General features: G+C 41.4%; 2 protein-coding genes across 2 annotated transcripts in view; both read right to left on the bottom strand.

Moving 5' to 3' along the window:
* Window positions 1-1,238, bottom strand: part of Slc25a24 (solute carrier family 25 member 24) — a 34,600-nt gene extending 33,362 nt beyond the window's left edge. Inside the window, exon 1 of the mRNA XM_040752020.1 lies at window positions 931-1,238. Within this exon, the coding sequence (XP_040607954.1) occupies window positions 931-1,113 (183 nt within the window). The 5' untranslated portion in view covers window positions 1,114-1,238. The remainder of the gene's footprint in view (window positions 1-930) is intronic.
* A 6,933-nt stretch (window positions 1,239-8,171) lies between these two features.
* LOC121142352 (calcium-binding mitochondrial carrier protein SCaMC-1-like) overlaps window positions 8,172-17,839 on the bottom strand; it is a 44,918-nt gene continuing 35,250 nt past the window's right edge. The window contains exons 7-10 of the mRNA XM_040752022.1: window positions 14,342-14,449; window positions 13,323-13,490; window positions 11,165-11,312; window positions 8,172-9,965 (exon numbers count right to left, since the gene is read on the bottom strand). Coding sequence (XP_040607956.1) covers window positions 9,790-9,965; window positions 11,165-11,312; window positions 13,323-13,490; window positions 14,342-14,449 — 600 coding nt within the window. The 3' untranslated portion in view covers window positions 8,172-9,789. The remainder of the gene's footprint in view (window positions 9,966-11,164; window positions 11,313-13,322; window positions 13,491-14,341; window positions 14,450-17,839) is intronic.

Consider the following 17,839-nt stretch of genomic DNA (forward strand, 5'->3'; position numbering starts at 1 on the left):
GTAAGTCAACCCAGGGCAAATAGAACATACCAGCAAAAAGTACCCAAAGGTGTTTCGTTCAGAACGTGTATCAAATGGGCACTCCTACTGCTAAAGTGAAGAAAGAAAAAGAACAGAGATCTAAAATGAAATATATAATAATACATTGGGCAAAACGGGAAACTTCCAAAAAAAAAAAGTTGTAACTTACTAAGAGAACACAGTAAAGTGAAGAGGCTGTATTGAGGGCATCGACACTGAAAGACAAGTTTTAAATATAGGTACAGAACAGTTGGTGGCCCCCGCGGTAACTCAAGCACGTTCCTCTTGGGATAGGAAAGCCAGTGTCCTCTTGCATGGCTGTGGGCTGGACAAATTCCAGATCCAGTGTCTCCACCCTGCCAGGGGGCCTGGATGTCAGGGGCACGATTTACATGACTCAGAGGAAGTACAAATGCTTTACAACAAGTCAACCCTTCAGATCAATGTGTGTACTTAGGGCACTAACTTAGAGTGTCATAAAAACGGAATGTGGCCTTTCTACCTCAACCAGCGGCTGGTAGCACTGCTGGGTTTAACCCGTTTTTGAAACAATAAACTCTAGCAGTTGTAACAAAGCTGCTTCGAAGAGACACAAAGTGTCTCTTTCACCCAACTTGGAACCCACAAAAGTCTGAGCAATCATGCAGTGTTTGCAAAGGGCAGAGCAGGTGAAGATTCAAGAACCAGAGATGCTCTCAGGACGAAAGCGTTGGCAGTTTTAAGTGTGCTACACTAATTTATCTGGAAAAATACCCGCCGCTTTCGGAATCCAACTCTCTAGCGCTCTTCCAGCCAGCTGGCGGGCGTAGTTCCGTCTCCTTGCCTGGCCTCAGGCCACCTCCCTCCCGGTACCAGGTTGTTGTGTTCCCCGGACGCCAGCAGCTGCCCCAACGCCCCGCGGCGACCCACCTCCTCGGCGTCCTGGCCCAGTGGGATGCCCAGGTTCTGCAGCCCCTGCTGCAGCTCTCCGATGTCCACCACTCCGTCCCCATTGCGGTCCAGCGCCCGGAAAAGCGTCTCGTAGCGCGTGGGCGGCTCCGCGTCCTGGCAGGCGGCGGTGGGCAGCACGAAGGCCCGTAGCCAGCGCAGCATGGTCCCGGGAAAGTCACCGCGGGCTGATCCTGGCCGGGAGCGATCCGGGTGGTGAGGCCTGGCTGGGTGGGGCGGCAGCCGCAGAGCCTTTGGAACGTCGTCGGGGGGGCGAGGCTTCTGGCTCACAGGAACCCAGCAGGGTGTGGCCGCCCAGTTGCTGCTCGGGGCGGAGCTGGCCCAGGCCGTGCTTGGCTGCTGGGACCGACTGGCTCAGATTCAGGCCCCAGAACGTGCAAGCAGGCGAGATGGGGTTACTCCGGATACGGGAAGGGGTTCTGCTCTGTCCAGAGCCCTCTCGAAGCTCCAACTTGGTGTGCTGAAGGGCAGGTAGCTCGGCCTCAAAGGCCATTGGGCTGAGGGAGTTGGAGAACCAGAACCATGGCAGTGAGTAGGTAATTGGGGTGGCGAGTCGAATGTGGAAAGGCCTATCAGACCAAACGGAGCAGAGAGGAACCTGAGGGAGGCCTTTTTCGGAGAAGTGCATTGGTCACCCAGGAAGCTGTGGAGAAAGGAGGGGAAATGGCGCACAGTAGGTACCTTTCTTTCCACAGCACACAGAGAAACTTTACCTACTTCCCCTCAAGAGATGTGTGGTTCTGAGGTTTGGCATTTATAGCTCAGGTGAGACAGTTTCTAGAATAACGGGAGAAACTTAGGGTCTACAGAGAGACAAGAGCCAAGACCTGATCCTTCAGCTGTGTAATTCCAAAGACGGGACATAGCTCCCTTGCATAGACTTTTGTCAGTAAAATGGGAATATCAACAGCTGCCTCATCATCATATGGGGTAGCCCTTCCCTGGAATACTCTCCCTCCAGTCACTCCACCTAGTAAAAACTTCGGTTAAAATCCTGCTGTCTTCGGGAATTTAAAACAGAAACTAAAATCACCTGTTTCTTCAAAAGCCGAGGTCTAAGATCTTGAATTTACCTCCTTCACTACTATTCTATCTGTTTAAAACAGTGTATGAATATTAGGTCTGGATGGAGATAAGGACTGCCTTGCTGTTGGTAAAAATCGTCCTGAAACCAACTCCTGGATTGCTTCAACATTGTAGTCTTGGGAATTAGCCCCTTCCTCAAGAAATTGTTACCTCTCCTTGGAAACGCCCTAAGGCCGTCTCTGGAGATCCTTTCATCTTGAGAGAAGATGCTTGCCAACCCAGAAACAACCAAAGGGTCCTGAGTGGACGAGCTTCTGAGCAACCAGTGCTGCATTCACTCGAGGAAATGCCTCTCGGCACTGAAAAGCAGTCGCTGCCAGGCAGCTGGTTTGGAAGGACGTTCTGGAAAGAAATATATCAGGAACTACTGGAGTTACAATTCGCTTTTATTGGGGGTAGGGCTGATACTAAGAACAAAGGGCAGCATAGGGCTGGGGGTGCTGGAACTTTCCTAGATCTTGATTATGAACGTGGTTACACCATGTGTGCCCATCAGAAACCTACGTGGGTTAATTTCATTCTGTGTGAAGAGTCTCAGTAAAGCAGACTCGAAAACCAGTCCTAAACATGAACAAAATGGAATAAAGAGTTCTTAAACTCTGTGAACATCAAGTGAGAGTTTGTGAAGTGTTTAAATTTTAATCTTTGCTGTCAGTAACACTGGGTACAATCGGCCTGCAGAGTCAGTGTTCTTAACTTCTCAGAAGCAAACTTCAGGTCTGTTCAGGCTTCCTGTATAGGAATTGTAATGGCATCTTGTTCCACCAACAGACTTGAGGTAATGACCTTAGGGTGTGGCTTCACTGTGTGGATGTGACCCCTTGTAAGGAAGAGGAGAGGCTCCCTCAGCCTCTCTTGGGTTGTGATCTGAGCAACCTACATCGCAGACCCTGCACCTTCAGGGGCAGAAGACCACCGTGGTTATTTACCATCAATGTGTGAGTGCTCCCCAAATAAAGAGCTGTTATTTTTTATTCAGGTGTTCATGGACTTCCTTTAACAGCCTTCAAGGAATCACACTGAAACAAGAGCGGTGAGTGGTTTGAGAGGAAGAAAATAAATGGGTGCCATGACACAAGTGAGGCATTGGGGAGATTCAGAAGTTCTATTGGCTTGTTTGTGGAATCTAGAGAAAACAAAAACAACTTAGGGCTACCTTCTAATCACCTGGGGATAAATTTTACAGTTTTACAAATATACGTTCAATGGATTGAGAAACTCCATACACAATTGCTTAGTTTGGATATGGATGGTTATGGGGGATGTCCTTCTGTATATATGTTTCTCTTATTGTTTGATGAATAACACACTGATTGGCCAATAGCCAGGCAGGAAGGATAGGCAGGGCTACCAAGCCAGGAGAAAGCTGGGGAGAGGGAGACAGAGAGGAGCCTGGAGGCAGATGCCATGTAGAGACTGGGAAGATATGACATACCAGTTGTTCTCTGGTAGGATAAGGCCATGTAGAAATACATAGATTAGTAGTTATGGGTTAAGAGAGAGCTAGCCAGTAAGAAGCCCTAGATATGGGCCAGCAGTTTATAAATTAATATGTCTCTGTGTGTTTATTTGGGGCTAGTCAGTTGCAGGACCAGGCTGGAAAGAAACTCCAGCTACAGGATGCCCTCAGAAGGCCCTGTTAAATCCTTGGTCCTAAGCTTAGCACAGTAGAGAGGGGGTAGAGACTTTTAGAGGTGCACCTATTGTGAGGTGGGGGAGAACTGTACCACGGGGGCTATAAACCCCAGTCTCCTTCTTCCTTCCCAGTCATGAGGTGAGAGGTTTTATTCCACCCACATGCCCCACTGTTGTCATATAGTACACACACACACACACACACATTCCACCCCATTCCCTCATACCCCCAATCACACAGTAGTAGCCTATAAGCAGTAGGGTCATGCAACCATGGACTGGAACTTTTGAAACCTTAAGCCCAGGAGAATTTTCCCAACTTATAAACTGAGGATCTCCACTATTTGCTATGATGGTGAAGGATGGCTGACACACATAGCAGACATAGCAAGTTTCTACATGGGAAAAGAAAACATTCACTGACTTCAGACGTCTCCATGAGAGGTTTCCTTGTCTGTTGGTAAAGCCCCCTGGGCCAAGGGCTCCCACAAAGGCCACACAGAAAACTCTGGGTTCATATTTGTCTAACAGCACTTCTGCTTTAAGAGGCTTCTGGCCTTCTAATCCCTTTCATTTCCATGGAAACAGCAGACTTTTTTGGCCTCATCAATTTTGGTCCTTGAGGACTTCAACACCTATCTTGGATTCCTTGGAGTAGTAGTGGATCCATTTGAATAAGCACTCTAGAGCCTCACAGTTTGAGCAGGTAAACATGCTTGCTCTTTTTATTAACAGCAACTAATTGCCCTGATAAAGACAAATCATCAGCCACTCCATGAAGACCAGTTCTACCATGTTTAACAGTGTCACTATACAGCTACAATCATCACAGGAAAGGGGGTGATTTTATCATGAAGGGAAATACCATCCTGGGTGTCCTAGCGCTGTAGTGAGGAAGTGATCATTTTAGGTTTAGGATCATTCATATAACATTGGAAATTCTATTATATTCTCTAAGTCATTTAGGAGTCAGAATTCCAGGTTAAAAACGTGAATAAATTCTGTCTCTTGCACAGACTATCTACCAATCCATCCCATCCACCCAAATGAATGAAAATAATTCTCAATTGTAAAAACATGGCACTAAATTATGAAAATACTACCATTACTAACTCATGTGAATACTTCACATTTTAAAATAATTCTAATTGTTTTAAGTAATAGAATTACAATTGGCTTTAAAATAGTGCCTCAGCATTTTGAAAATTATTTTAAAAGCTGTGTTAAAACTTCAGTGTTTCAACATTTATTTGAATTATGTCCTGAAAACTGTACATCTAGTGTAAATAATTTGAGTCTTTTTAATGATAGTATTCATAGACAATTGATCAATTTGGTATATTTCTACTTGATATATAAAAATACCGATGGTCCCTCTTCCTGCTAAGCTTCCCCTATCCTTTCCTTACTTCCGTCTCTCCATCTCTCATCATTTATGCTTCCTTCTTTCCTTCCTTCTTTCCTTCCCCCTCCCTTCTTTTTTCTTTCCTATCTTCCTTACAAGGGCCACCAGGCAGGTCTGAGTGACACAAGCTGAATAGTAGGAATCACAGGTGGTGAAGCAGGATGCCTGATTGGGCCAAGTGTGTAGTTCCATCCAAGAGAATAACCTGAATGCCAGACAGATAAATCAAAACAGAATATTCTCCAGTCTGTAACCTTTAGATGTGTAAAGATAATGGAAGTCGAGGAAAGACCTGGTTGTTGTTCTTAGTTGACCAGAAATAACATAGGTTCGGTGTGTGGCTTGAAAGGATATCATTTGGAGAGCAGGTAAAATTTGAATGGAATCTGTAAATGAGAATACCTGGGCTGCTTCTTTCTTATGTTGCATGGGTTTGCAAATTTTGCAAATTGGCTTTTGAAGCAAACAAAGTCCCAATATTCTTTAAAAAAAAAAAAAAGGAAGAAAATTCCTCTCCTTCTAAGATAGGTTCACTTGTGACTCATTTTCCTTTGCAGAAGCAAACTAAGTAAAACCATCTCCTTATGACCAGAATGAAAACATAGTTTATATATATAGTTTATATAATATTTCCATGAGGTGGGAAGAGTGGTATAGTAAAAGCCATCCAGATGATGAGAAGGAAGAAACACTCATCACTGATGTTCACCTGGATGACCATGAAGTTACAAAGAGGGCTTACCTCCCTGTATTCTCTCCCATCCAGCCTCCTATGATGTGGCTAGGAAGCTAGCAGGAAGAGATGAGGGAAGGCAGAGGTTGTTCTATACACCCAGAATCTCTGAGGGAAAGGAAATGACACACTGAGGGTATGGAATGTGATCTGTCCTTTGCCTAATACCACAGGGTGAATTAAGTCAGCATTGGTTTCAGTAAGTCTCTGTATAACTTAACCTTCATGAATCTTCAATCAGCCATGAAGAATAAACTAAACTTTCCAAATAAATGTCTTCCATTTTTATGTTGGAAGTATTCCACACAAGCATGGAAGGCAAGGCCTTATGTACAGAATGGACGTGCAATGGCTGATATTTTCCTACCCATCTGTGGAATATGAAACCCGCACAGGTTCCAGACTTTCCCAGTATAAAACACTCTCTAAGACAGCCTGTTCTGTGACAAGCTTGACTGCTTTTCTCCTTGCCGACACAGAAGCAACACCCCATGTATGAGGATGATTCTGAGGACGTGGTGCACTGAAGCCAACATCTTCATCTTTACTCAGAGACACGCTCAACTTTGTTTTTTATTTTTTTTATTTTTTTATTTTTTGGTTTTTCGAGACAGGGTTTCTCTGTATTGTTTTCGAGGCTGTCGGTCCAGCCTGGCCTCGAACTCACAGAGATCCGCCTGCCTCTGCCTCCCAAGTGCTGGGATTAAAGGCGTGCGCCACCACCGCCCGGCTCAACTTTGTTTACTGTAACTGCCAAACCTGCCTCCCTGCTTTCCAGCCGGAGAGGAAGTTCAAAGCAAATAAAGTTCAAAGGGTCACTGGGAGTAGCCAGGAATGCTTGAGCCAGGAACAATGACAGAGGTGACCACAGACTGGAGAAAAATGAAACTCTTAGATAGACTTAGTTCTATTACAGCACAGGACAATGATACATGTTAAGCTATTGAAAGCAAAGCTCAAAGGAAGTTTTGTTGCTTAAGAAGTTAGAATGACAACACATTAAATAACGATGCTATACAGGATTAGGGGTGAGGATTGCTGGGAAGATGTCTTGATCAGTAAAATGTTTGCCTTCTAAGCATGAGGACCTGAGTTCAATCCCCTGGCACCCACATCAATCAATAAATAGATAGATCAATCAATAAATAAATAATAAGATGACAGTGCATACCTATAATCCCAGTGCTGTAAATGCCAAGACAGAGTATCTCTGGGGTTTGCTACCCAGCCAATCTTGCCTGAATATACAAGCTCCGGGTTTATGAGAGACTCTGTCTCAATTAATAAGGTGAAGGTCCCTGGAGTTGGTTCAGCAAGTAAAGATATCTATTGTATCTTTAATACTGATGAGCTGAGTTTAATTCTTGTGACCCATATGGTGAGGAGAAAGAACCGACCCCCACCAAGTAGCCTCTGGCCTCCATACACAAGCCTTGGCACTTACACACCCACACACACACAAAATCTCATAAAATTTAAATATAGTGAGGAGTGATTAAGATACCTAATGTTGACCTCTGACCTACACATGCACACCTACACATGTGAACACACACAGGAACACTCAAAAGGTGAGAGGAAAAACTACAATAACATTAACTATTTTATATAAACTACTTCCCTTAGAATTGTCTTAGAGAGTTAGGTACTATTGTAAAAATAACATTCTAAGAAGAAAGGGCTATAATTAGGGTTGAAAAAAGACTGGTAACAAGAAGTGGTATAAAATCCTTGCCCTCAGCTGGGCGTTGGTGGCACATGCCTTTAATCCCAACACTCGGGAGACAGAGGCAGGCGGATCTCTGTGAGTTCGAGGCCAGCCTGGTCTACAGAGCAAGTTCCAGGACAGCCTCCAAAACAATACAGGGAAACCCTGTCTCAAAACAAACAAACAAACAAAAAACCCTTGCCCACTACTGAATATAAAACAAGTGTAAACAGCTGTTCCCTCCCATGTATGTTGCTCATTCCACTAGTAAATAGTCATTGAATGCCTGCTGTGTGCTACCCAAAGTCCTCCAAGTAGGAGAGACTACAATGAAGAAACTAGCTGGGGTCCCTGTGTTAGTGGGGCTGATCCACTAACAATGTGCTCCTTCCTACAGGCTTCTAACACTATATGAAATTTGAGTCAGGGGCTGGAGATACAGTTTAGCAGTTAAGAGCACGGTTCACTCTTCCAGAGGACCTGGGTTTGGCTGGTATCCAGCACCCACATGGCAGTTCACAAGCATTTGTAACTCAAGCTGCCACATCTCCCTCCCAAGCTACTGGCAGCCATCATTCCACCTGCTTCCATGAGTTTAGTCACTCCTGGTATCTTATGTAAGTGAACACACCGTGTTTACACTTTGTAAGGAGTTTATTTCACTTAATATAACATCCTCCAGGTTCGTCCCTATTGTAATATGGATCAGGATTTTCTTTTAAAAGAGAAACAGCATTCCATTATATGCATGTACCACAGTTTATTCACCTGTAGATGCACTTTCAAGTTGCTTGCACATTTTGGTTATTGAGAGCAGTGCTGATATGAGCATAGATAAGCAAGCAGCTCCTTTGAGCCCCTGCTCTGAATTGGGTTTGAATATCATAAGCTGCTGGATGCAGGCTCATTCTTCTCTTTGGTGATGAGATGTCCTGAGGAGATACTCTCCCTGGCAGCAGCCTTGTGCCCCCTCAGCAGTGCACAGGGTTCCAGTTCTCCACATCCTCACCAGAACTTGCTGCTTTGAATAATGAGCACCACGGTGGTGTAAAATGGGATTCCATCTGGATTTTAATACGCTTCCCCTGTGGTCAAGCAGCTTTTCTTTGCTTGTTTGCGTCATTGGTATGTTTTCTTTGGAAAAATGTCTACCCAAATCCTTTGCTCATTTTTTACTCAGTTTACTGTTGAGTGTGATCAAGGTACATAGCATAACGTATGGAAATGACACAGTGAATCTATTCATTTTGTACAACTGATACTTGCTAATGAAGTAAAAGTTTAATACAGAACTAAGCAACTACCAACAGAGCTCTGACAATAGACATCTTATTTAAAAGTGAAATACAAGGTCATAATAGCATTATTGCTCTGTCAATTTTATGACCCCTGAAGTTCCCAGTCACACCACAAATAAAAGGCAATGACTCAGAAGAGGAACTTTGGAGATAATATGCTCTGAGTCACACACTTAGCCCTGTCCCCCTCCCAGGAGAAGATAGCTGCCCCGTCTCCAGTCCCAGCAACAGCAGAAGTGAGTAGGGGCTTTTGAACACACAAGGGAGTAGAATTAAGAATGTTAGTCAACATTTCTTACAATGGAGTGAAAAAGAAGCCGCTTCCCTGGGAAAATTATTCTCCGGGGTTGTGGAAAGGAACTCCCCTAGGCAAGGGATGCAACTCTGGTCTACAAAGATGTCAAGAAAGATGAAACCATCTTGGAGTGGGGGAAGGTGAGAAGGATAGGCTGTGCAGAAACTGAAGGGGACACGGGACTAGCAAGGGAATGACAAATCATAACAGTCCAGAAGGAATCATAACGTGGATTATCCTTTTTGCTGAAGAGAGTAACTTTAATGTCAAATTTAAACGCACTGATTTTAGCTTTACTGTGTTAAACATGTTCAACCTCATCTTAAAAAAAAGAATACTAGCAAAAATCTCTCATGTAGGTTACCAAATGTTTTCTAATGAGGTTGTATTTTCTATTAGCACCCAATCAAAATCTAGTTTTATTTTTAAGCAGAAGCTAACAAGAAACATAAAATAAGAATTCTGGTGATAATAAAGGATTTGAAATTATTAAAGAACTCTACCAAAATTATAGTTTAATTTGTATATTTTATAATAAAGATAAAATAAAGACAACGTAATTTTACAAGTAGTTGATATTCCCTTCCTTTTAAGTAAGATAGCCCAGGGTTATCTTATACCTTAGTCATTATGGCAATGTGGCAGTTTGATACTCCACTTCTAGGTTAACCCAAAAATCAATTTCATTAGTTCAAAAGCCACACTGCCAATGCCCACTGCTGGAAGCAGCTTGAGTACGTTAGGGGTGAGACCCCTGAAAAATCCCCTCTTTCCTTCTTTAATGTATATTTCTTTAATGAGCTGCAGCATAGGTATGGTTTCCTTTTCCCGGATAGCTATAAATAAAAAAACAGAATAATTCAATATTTAATATTTACATATTAACCTAGCCCAAAGATAATGAGAACTTATAGAAGTTGAAATCATTTCAGAGGATACTCATACATAGAATGATCCTACATTGCTCAATAGGGTAGTAACTATACATGTGGTTATTTAAAAATTAAATTAAATTTCTGCCTTCAGTCATATTAGAACATTTCAAATGTCATCAGCGGCTACTATGCTGGGCAGCACAGATATAGATGATTTCATCGCTGCGGAAAGCTCCCTGAACAACTTACAAATCTTTCATGAGAGACTTCACAGGGGCATTTGGAAGTGGAACTGAAGGGTAGTTTAGTAAGAGAAGGCATGAGTGATACTGGACATAGAAATTCTCCATCTCACTTGCAATGAAACTGAATCCAAAGCCTAACTGAGAAAGACCAGGAGAAAGAAAAAGAAAAAGCATGTCACCCACTGTAGTACACCTTAATTCACTCAAGAATATAATAGCATTGTGTTGCTTTTATCGTCTTTGAAAAGTGATTTTTTTTATTTGTTAAAATCTAAATCTCGAGCATTTCACCAAGAAGAGCAAACACACAGGACTTAACATCACCTCCCTGAGCTGAATGAAGTACAGAGTCCCAAAGCAGTTTACAACAGTGACAGCAGAACTAAGCTGTTGGTTTGAGTTAAAGACAGAATTCTTTTCCCTTTTTCTACATGCCACTTCCTGATTAAAATCTTCTTAAAGAGATCATCAGTAACTGGAGCAAAAGTGGAAGCCCCACACAGAAGTTTGGAGGGAGAAAAACATTTGAAATTTACAGAAGGTTCCAAGAGAAATGGCTCAATGGTTAAGAGCATTTGCTGCTCTTCCAGAGGACCTAGTTCAGTTCCCAAGACCCACAGAAAGGCACATGACTATCTATAACTCCTACTCCTAGAGATCTATTGCCCTCTTCTGGCTGCTTCAGGCACTGCATTTATGTAGTACATGTAGATACATGCAAGTAACACATTCACATACATAAAATAAATAAATCTTTAAAAACATAATAATAATAAATTCAGATCTAGTGTTTTAAATCAATTAGCTTTTCCTTTATCAATTCTATGGATTTTCTGCTTTTAAGATATTCATACTTATTTAAAAGGTATTTCTTACCTTAGTGATGACTTAACTAAACTAAGATAAAAAACTCACCTGCCTGCATGCGAGTTCTAACAAGGTTCAGGGGGAAACTGGCTAACTGGCCACAAGTGTGTGACAGTGTGCTGCAGCCCAGCACGATCGCTATCCCAGGGTTCACCGAGTTTACTGAATAGTGTTCCAGCCAGTAATTCTTCAGAAGCTGGTGGAGAAGAGAGTCTTTGAACTTCCAACTCTAAGTAGAATAAAGTTCAGCACCTGAACTTCACACTCTGCATTTGCATGTCTATCTACACTTCCTGTGTGTTTTTGCCTGGCTTTGTTTTTATTTTCCTTTGATTCTTTTGGTTTTTTAAACCAGAGCAAAAATTCTGGATATTCTCACAGGAATCAACGCAAATCCATTTTATGCCAGTGTCAAATCTGTCCTGAGAAAGATGCATGGTCATGACCATGAGATGCTTGTGACCCTGTCTGATAACATTGCACTGTCAGGGTTTCACTTCTAGGCTGGCTCTCATCTTTAGTTCAGATTTATTCCTTTCTGTTTTCTCAACCTTACCTGTGCATCAGAGTCTTCTGGGCAGATGGGAAATCTGAATCCCTGGCTGTTGCAGAATATTTGTTTAATTATACAAAAATGTGCTGAATTTGTTTAACTAAGTAAAGATATGTTACATTTGTTTATGTTGTGTAATATTTGTTTAATCATGTAAAGATGTGTTGCTATTTTACATTGCCTGACTAAGGCACCTGATTGGTCTAATAAAAAGCTGAATGGCCAATAGCCAGGTGTGGGAACACCAGACCTTGAGCAGAGACCCACTTCCCCTTCTGCCTGGGAGTAGGCAGCTGTAAGACAATGTTTAGTAAAAACATGTTTACTAAAAATGATACAATAAGTTCCTGGGAAAGGCCTTCCCACAGAAACCGCCCTGACCTCGACCTTGTCCAAAGACTAACCGCACCTTCAAAAACCCACACAGATCCACCTCTGGGTCAGAGCAGAACCAGCCAGGGTAGAGGAGAGAGCAGAAGCTTCTCTGGTGGGAGCCTTTCTTAGGAGGTTTTCTTGAACCTTTTTGGAGCCTGTTTAAAGTTTTCTTTATATCATTGAACGAGTCTCTGTGTTGTCAATCCCCGACACCCTCCGCACGTTCTCGGACACAGGCCGCGCAGCAGAGCTGATGATCAATCATCGGTGAGAACTCAGTTGTACACACAGGACTCGTCAGATCTAAACAGGCTTCAAAGTCAGAAACCTCCTAAGAAAGGCTCCCACCAGAGAAGCTTCTGCTCTCTCCTCTACCCTGGCTGGTTCTGCTCTGACCCAGAGGTGGATCTGTGTGGGTTTTTGAAGGTGCGGTTAGTCTTTGGACAAGGTCGAGGTCAGGGCGGTTTCTGTGGGAAGGCCTTTCCCAGGAACTTATTGTATCATTTTTAGTAAACATGTTTTTACTAAACATTGTCTTACAGCTGCCTACTCCCAGGCAGAAGGGGAAGTGGGTCTCTGCTCAAGGTCTGGTGTTCCCACAGCCAGGAAGGAGGTATAGATGGGAATTGTGGGCAGGGAGAGTAAGTAGGAGGAATTTAGCCTTGGGAAAGAAGAAGAAGAGATTCCAGGGAGACACCTGGGGCCAGATAGCAGACACAGAGAAAGCAGAAAAGGAGGACACACAGAATGAAAGAAAGGTTAAAAAAAAAAAAGGTCCAAGGCAAAATGTAGATGAAAAGAAACAAGTTAAATTAAGTTAAAAGAGCTGGTGGGACAAGTCCAAGCTAAGGCCAAGCATTCCTAATTAATAATCAGTCTCCATGTCTTTATTTGGGAGCTGGTTGGTGGCCCAAAGTAAATTCCAACTACACCAGGCCTTTCTGGGATAATTAAATCAGAATACTTGGGATGTGACCAAGTCTATTCTTTCAAAGATCTACAAGTAGGTGATTCTGATGCACATCCAGGGCTAAAAACTACTATTGTCTCAGAAGTTATGTCTATAATCATCACTGCCAAGAAGTAAGTTACAAAGAACAAACAAAAACAATAATGACTAGATTACTAGATGTCTTAAGAGAAAGACAAATAAGAACACCCAATCTGATTCTTGATCAGAAGCTATTTCATGCAAAGCTGATCTATATCTCAAAATAAAACTCCTGTGTCATATTGTCAAATACAATGTACAATGCCATACTTTGAGAAGGAACTCACCTCAAAGATGGCAAGGTCTAAGCCTGCATATGGAACGATGCCTATCAGGTTGGGAACGTAGCCTTTGCAGAAGACCTGAATGCCCTCTGTCTTCAGTAGCTTTCTGCCACAGTCAAGAATCCCAGAATACTGGCCTGTTTTACCTAAAATCAGCCTGGTCTTTATCACCTAGGTGTGAAGCAAAGTAATAAAGGCATACTGATTAGATTCACCTGACTTGTGTAGCAATCTAATGAAGGTCTGTGACATCTGCTTACAAATTTTATAGAAATCATAGGATCCCTGGTGTAATCTCAGCATTCAGGAGCCCAGGACAAGGGGATTGCCACAAACTCGATGTTAGCCTGGGCTGAATAGTGACTTCCAGGCCAACTTGGGCTGCAGAGTGAGATACTGTCTTAAATAATCAAACACAAACAACAATAAAAATATCCCCAAAGTCTAAAACTAAGTGTCTACTTATTAAAACTTTCTTTCCTTTGTTCAACCTGCTGTCTCCACCAAAAGTGCCCTTCTTCATAATCTCTCATGAGCATAGTCTATGCCGTGATCACACATTCTATCCATGTCTTTCATGGAATTCTGAACTATAAATAAATAAACAAATAAATTCAACCCTTTGAGTTTCCATAGCACTAAATATTGAGATATTTTCTACAACTTTTTTTCAATTTGGGATCATTGATATTGATGTATATGTTTTGTTTTCCCTTATAGATTATGGAATACATGATCAAAATTCCCATTTTGAGTCTCCCTTGGATCATACATGGCACCTAGCAGAATATCTTAAGCTTAACACACATACAATTCATATTTACCTATCAAGTGACTAAATAGATAAATGTATTGGTCTGTCTACAACACCATTTGTCTTAAACAATAACAAAGGGTATTGAGACTGACACTTTATAGAAGATTCAAATCTTACAAAGTTATTATAATAATAATCTGGAAACCATTTATGATTGTTAGTTGCATTAAAAGCATGATTTTAATTAAAATGTTATAATACATACCTCCATGGGATAGATACAGGTTTGGGAAGTCGCACCAGCCATGGAACCAGCTATAAATCGTTGAAGAACTCCTAAATTAGCATCATCAAAACTAAGAAATTTCTTATACTGTATAAATAAAAATATATATAGTATTACTGAAATATATGCCTTTCAAGTTTTACAACAGTAGCTAAAAGTATAAAATTATATTAAAATAAGTATCAGGGGCTGAATATTAGCACAACCTAGTACAATGATAAATTTTAGTTTCTATGTAATAGATAAGTTAAACTTCTCTATTCAGTTTTTCTTTTATTTTTCTAAGGAATAATTCAATAGCTACATTAAATTACTTAAGTCTATTCATGGATATGTTATATGGCACATGCAAATAACATAATCAGGAGCTGTGTTTCTATGTCTTTTCAGCACCCTGCTTTACACTTTATGGCAATGTGTTTGGTGACTAGATAATTAGAAAACATGGCAGGCTCTTTAGTTACAAGGACTATAGTAAGAAAGATTAGGACAGTGAAACTTCTGAAGACTCTTGGGAATTAGTCCACAGGCTACCCTTGTTAATCAAATACAAGAATTATGGTGAACGTGGAGAGATGGTTCATTGGTTAAGAGCACTTTCTGTTTTGGAGAGGACCTGGGTTCAGTTCCCAGTACCCATTTGGGGACTTACAACCATTCTTAACTTCCAGGGAATCTAGCACTCTTCTGACCTCTGAAGGCAGTAGGTATGCACACACATGCAGGCATACACAAGTAAAAATATTAGAATGCATGTTGTTTGTGCCCTGGGATTTTGCAGGTCAGACTTTAAAAGTGACAGAATACTCTACTTGGCAGAGAAAATTCCAAAGCAGTGTAGCTAGCATTCAGACTGCAGCCTGCAATGACCACTTTTAGCCAAATATGCCATAAGAACTGGGATGGGTTGGGGATGTTAAGCGGAGTGGAAAGATGTAGAAAATCTACTGACTGCAGAAAAGGAAAACTTGCTAAGAGGCTAGTGCCATTAAAAAGCAGCCATGTAGCTGAATATAGTGGCATGTGCCTATAATTCCAGCTACTTAGAGGCTGAGAAATTTCAAAACATAGCAAGATTTCATCTCAAAAGTTTTGAAAACTGAGAATGATAGTATAAGCCTTTTAAAAAACTAAAATCAGAAATGAAAAGGGAATATTACAATTGGTATCACAAAAGTAAAAAATAACCATAAGATACTAGTATGAAGAATTATATGCCAATAAACTACATAACCTTTTCCCCCAAAAATAAAGTCACTACCTAAAATAGGAAGAAACAGAAAACCCAAATACACCAATAACAAAACAGGAAGCAGGATCGCCAAACAAAAGAAAACCAGTGGTCTGATGGCATTAATTTAAATAACTGATGCCATTCTCTCTCCACTCTTAAAAAAAATGAAAACAATACTGCTAAATTCACTTTAGGAGGCCAGCATCACACTGATTCCAAGCCAAACACATAATAAAACAAAACAAGAGGCCAGTATCCTAAATGAATGTAGATGAAAAAAATCCTCAATAAAACACTAGCAAATCAAACTTAAGAGTACACTTAAAGAATCAGACACAGCATGAAGTGGCATTTATCAAAGACAAAGGTTTAGTATACTCACATATATCAATGTGGTATAACACTTAAATAAAAGGAAAAATGCATTATCATATAAATAGACAGAAAAAACAATGAATACAGTTGCATTCATTCATGATTAACTCTATGGAAATTTTTTTTCAGATAGGTATAGGAGAAACTTCTCTCCATTCAATAAAGGTCAAGCAGAAAAATCCCTCAGCTAACTCTGGCTTGAGTGGCCCCCCCTCAACTTATGTTGGAATTTAATTGCCATTTGCTTCAGTCTTATTTCTACTGCTGTGACAAGAAGCAACCGAATGGAGAAAGTTTATCGTAGCTCACAGTTTCAGCATACAGTCCATCATGACAGGGAAGTCAAAACAGCAGGACCTTGAGGCAGCTAGTAACATCCATCCACAGAAAAGACCAGAAAGAGAGCCATTTCCGGGCCACCTGCCTGTGCTTGGGGTCTGCCACTGTGACTTCCATCCCTGCAGCAAGAGCCAATGCACCCGAGCATCCTTGTCTCTTGCTCCACCCACGAGACTATGTCTATCAGGGTCTGTCTCCAGGCCACACTCCTGTGCCTGGGGTCTACCACTCGGGCTCTTATCCATTCCAGTGGGATCCAAAGCACCCCAGCATCCTAGTCCATTTCTCCACCCATGAGACCAGGAAGTGGAGAGATACCAGAGCACTGGACTTGCCTACACCCACAAGAAGGGAACCCTAGTCCTGCACCCACCAGGAGAGGAAGAGGCACCCTCTGAAACCCACAGATAGGAAGGAGACAATATGAAAACACAAGGAGCAACAGACACTTCCAGAGTCCAGAAACCCTGCACCAGCAAGACTTGAACACCCCAACATAAATGAAGCAGAAGAGAATGACATTAAAAACAACTTCATGAAAATGATAGAGGCCCTCAAAGAGGATATGAGAAATTCCCTTAAAGAGATAGAAGAAAAAACAATCCAAAATGCAAGAAATGGAAGAAAAGACAAACCAAAAATTGCAAGAAATAATTCAAACAGTGCAAGGGCTGAAATCTGAAACAGAAACAATAAAAACAAACACAGTCTGAAGGAATGCTGGAAATAGAAAAGCTGGGAAAACGGTCAGGTACTACAGATGCAAGCATAACCAACAAAATACAAGAGATGAAAGAGAGAATCTCAGGTGTTGAAGATGGAGAATTAGATTCATCGGCCAAAGAAAAATTTAAGTCCAAAAAATCCCTAACACAAAATATCCAGGAAATATGGGACACGGAGAAAAGACCAAACTTAACAATAATAGGTATAGAAGAAGGTAAAGAAACCACCTCAAAGGGGCAGAAAAAAATATTGAACAAAATCATAGAAGAAAACTTTCCCAACCTAAAGAACGACATGAAAATGAAATTGCAAGAAGCTTACAGAACACCAAATAGAGAGGAACAAAAAATAAATCCCCTCGACAAATAATAATTAAGACCCAAAACATACAGAATAAAGAAAGAATATTAAGAGTAGCTAGGGAAAAAGGCCAAGTTACATATAAAGGCAAACCTATCAGAATTACACCAGACTTCTCCATGCAAACTCTGAAAGCCAGAAGGTCCTGGATAGATATTATACCAACATTAAGAGACCACAGATGCCAGCCCAGACTACTATACTCAGCAAAGCTTTCAATCAATATAGATGAAGAAAACAAGATATTTCATGACAAAACCAGATTCAAACAATACAAATCCACTAACCCAGTCCTACAGAAAATTCTGGAAGGAAAACTCCAATCCAAGGAAGTTAACTACTACCAGAAAAGCATAGGCAATAGATTATCCCACTTTACCAACACCCAAAAGAGAAAAGGGGTGGAAATCCATGAACAATTCCAGCACCAACAACCATTCCAA

This window comes from Mesocricetus auratus, unplaced genomic scaffold (genome assembly GCF_017639785.1).
Source record: "Mesocricetus auratus isolate SY011 unplaced genomic scaffold, BCM_Maur_2.0 Super-Scaffold_100009, whole genome shotgun sequence".
Classification (NCBI taxonomy): Eukaryota; Metazoa; Chordata; class Mammalia; order Rodentia; family Cricetidae; genus Mesocricetus; species Mesocricetus auratus.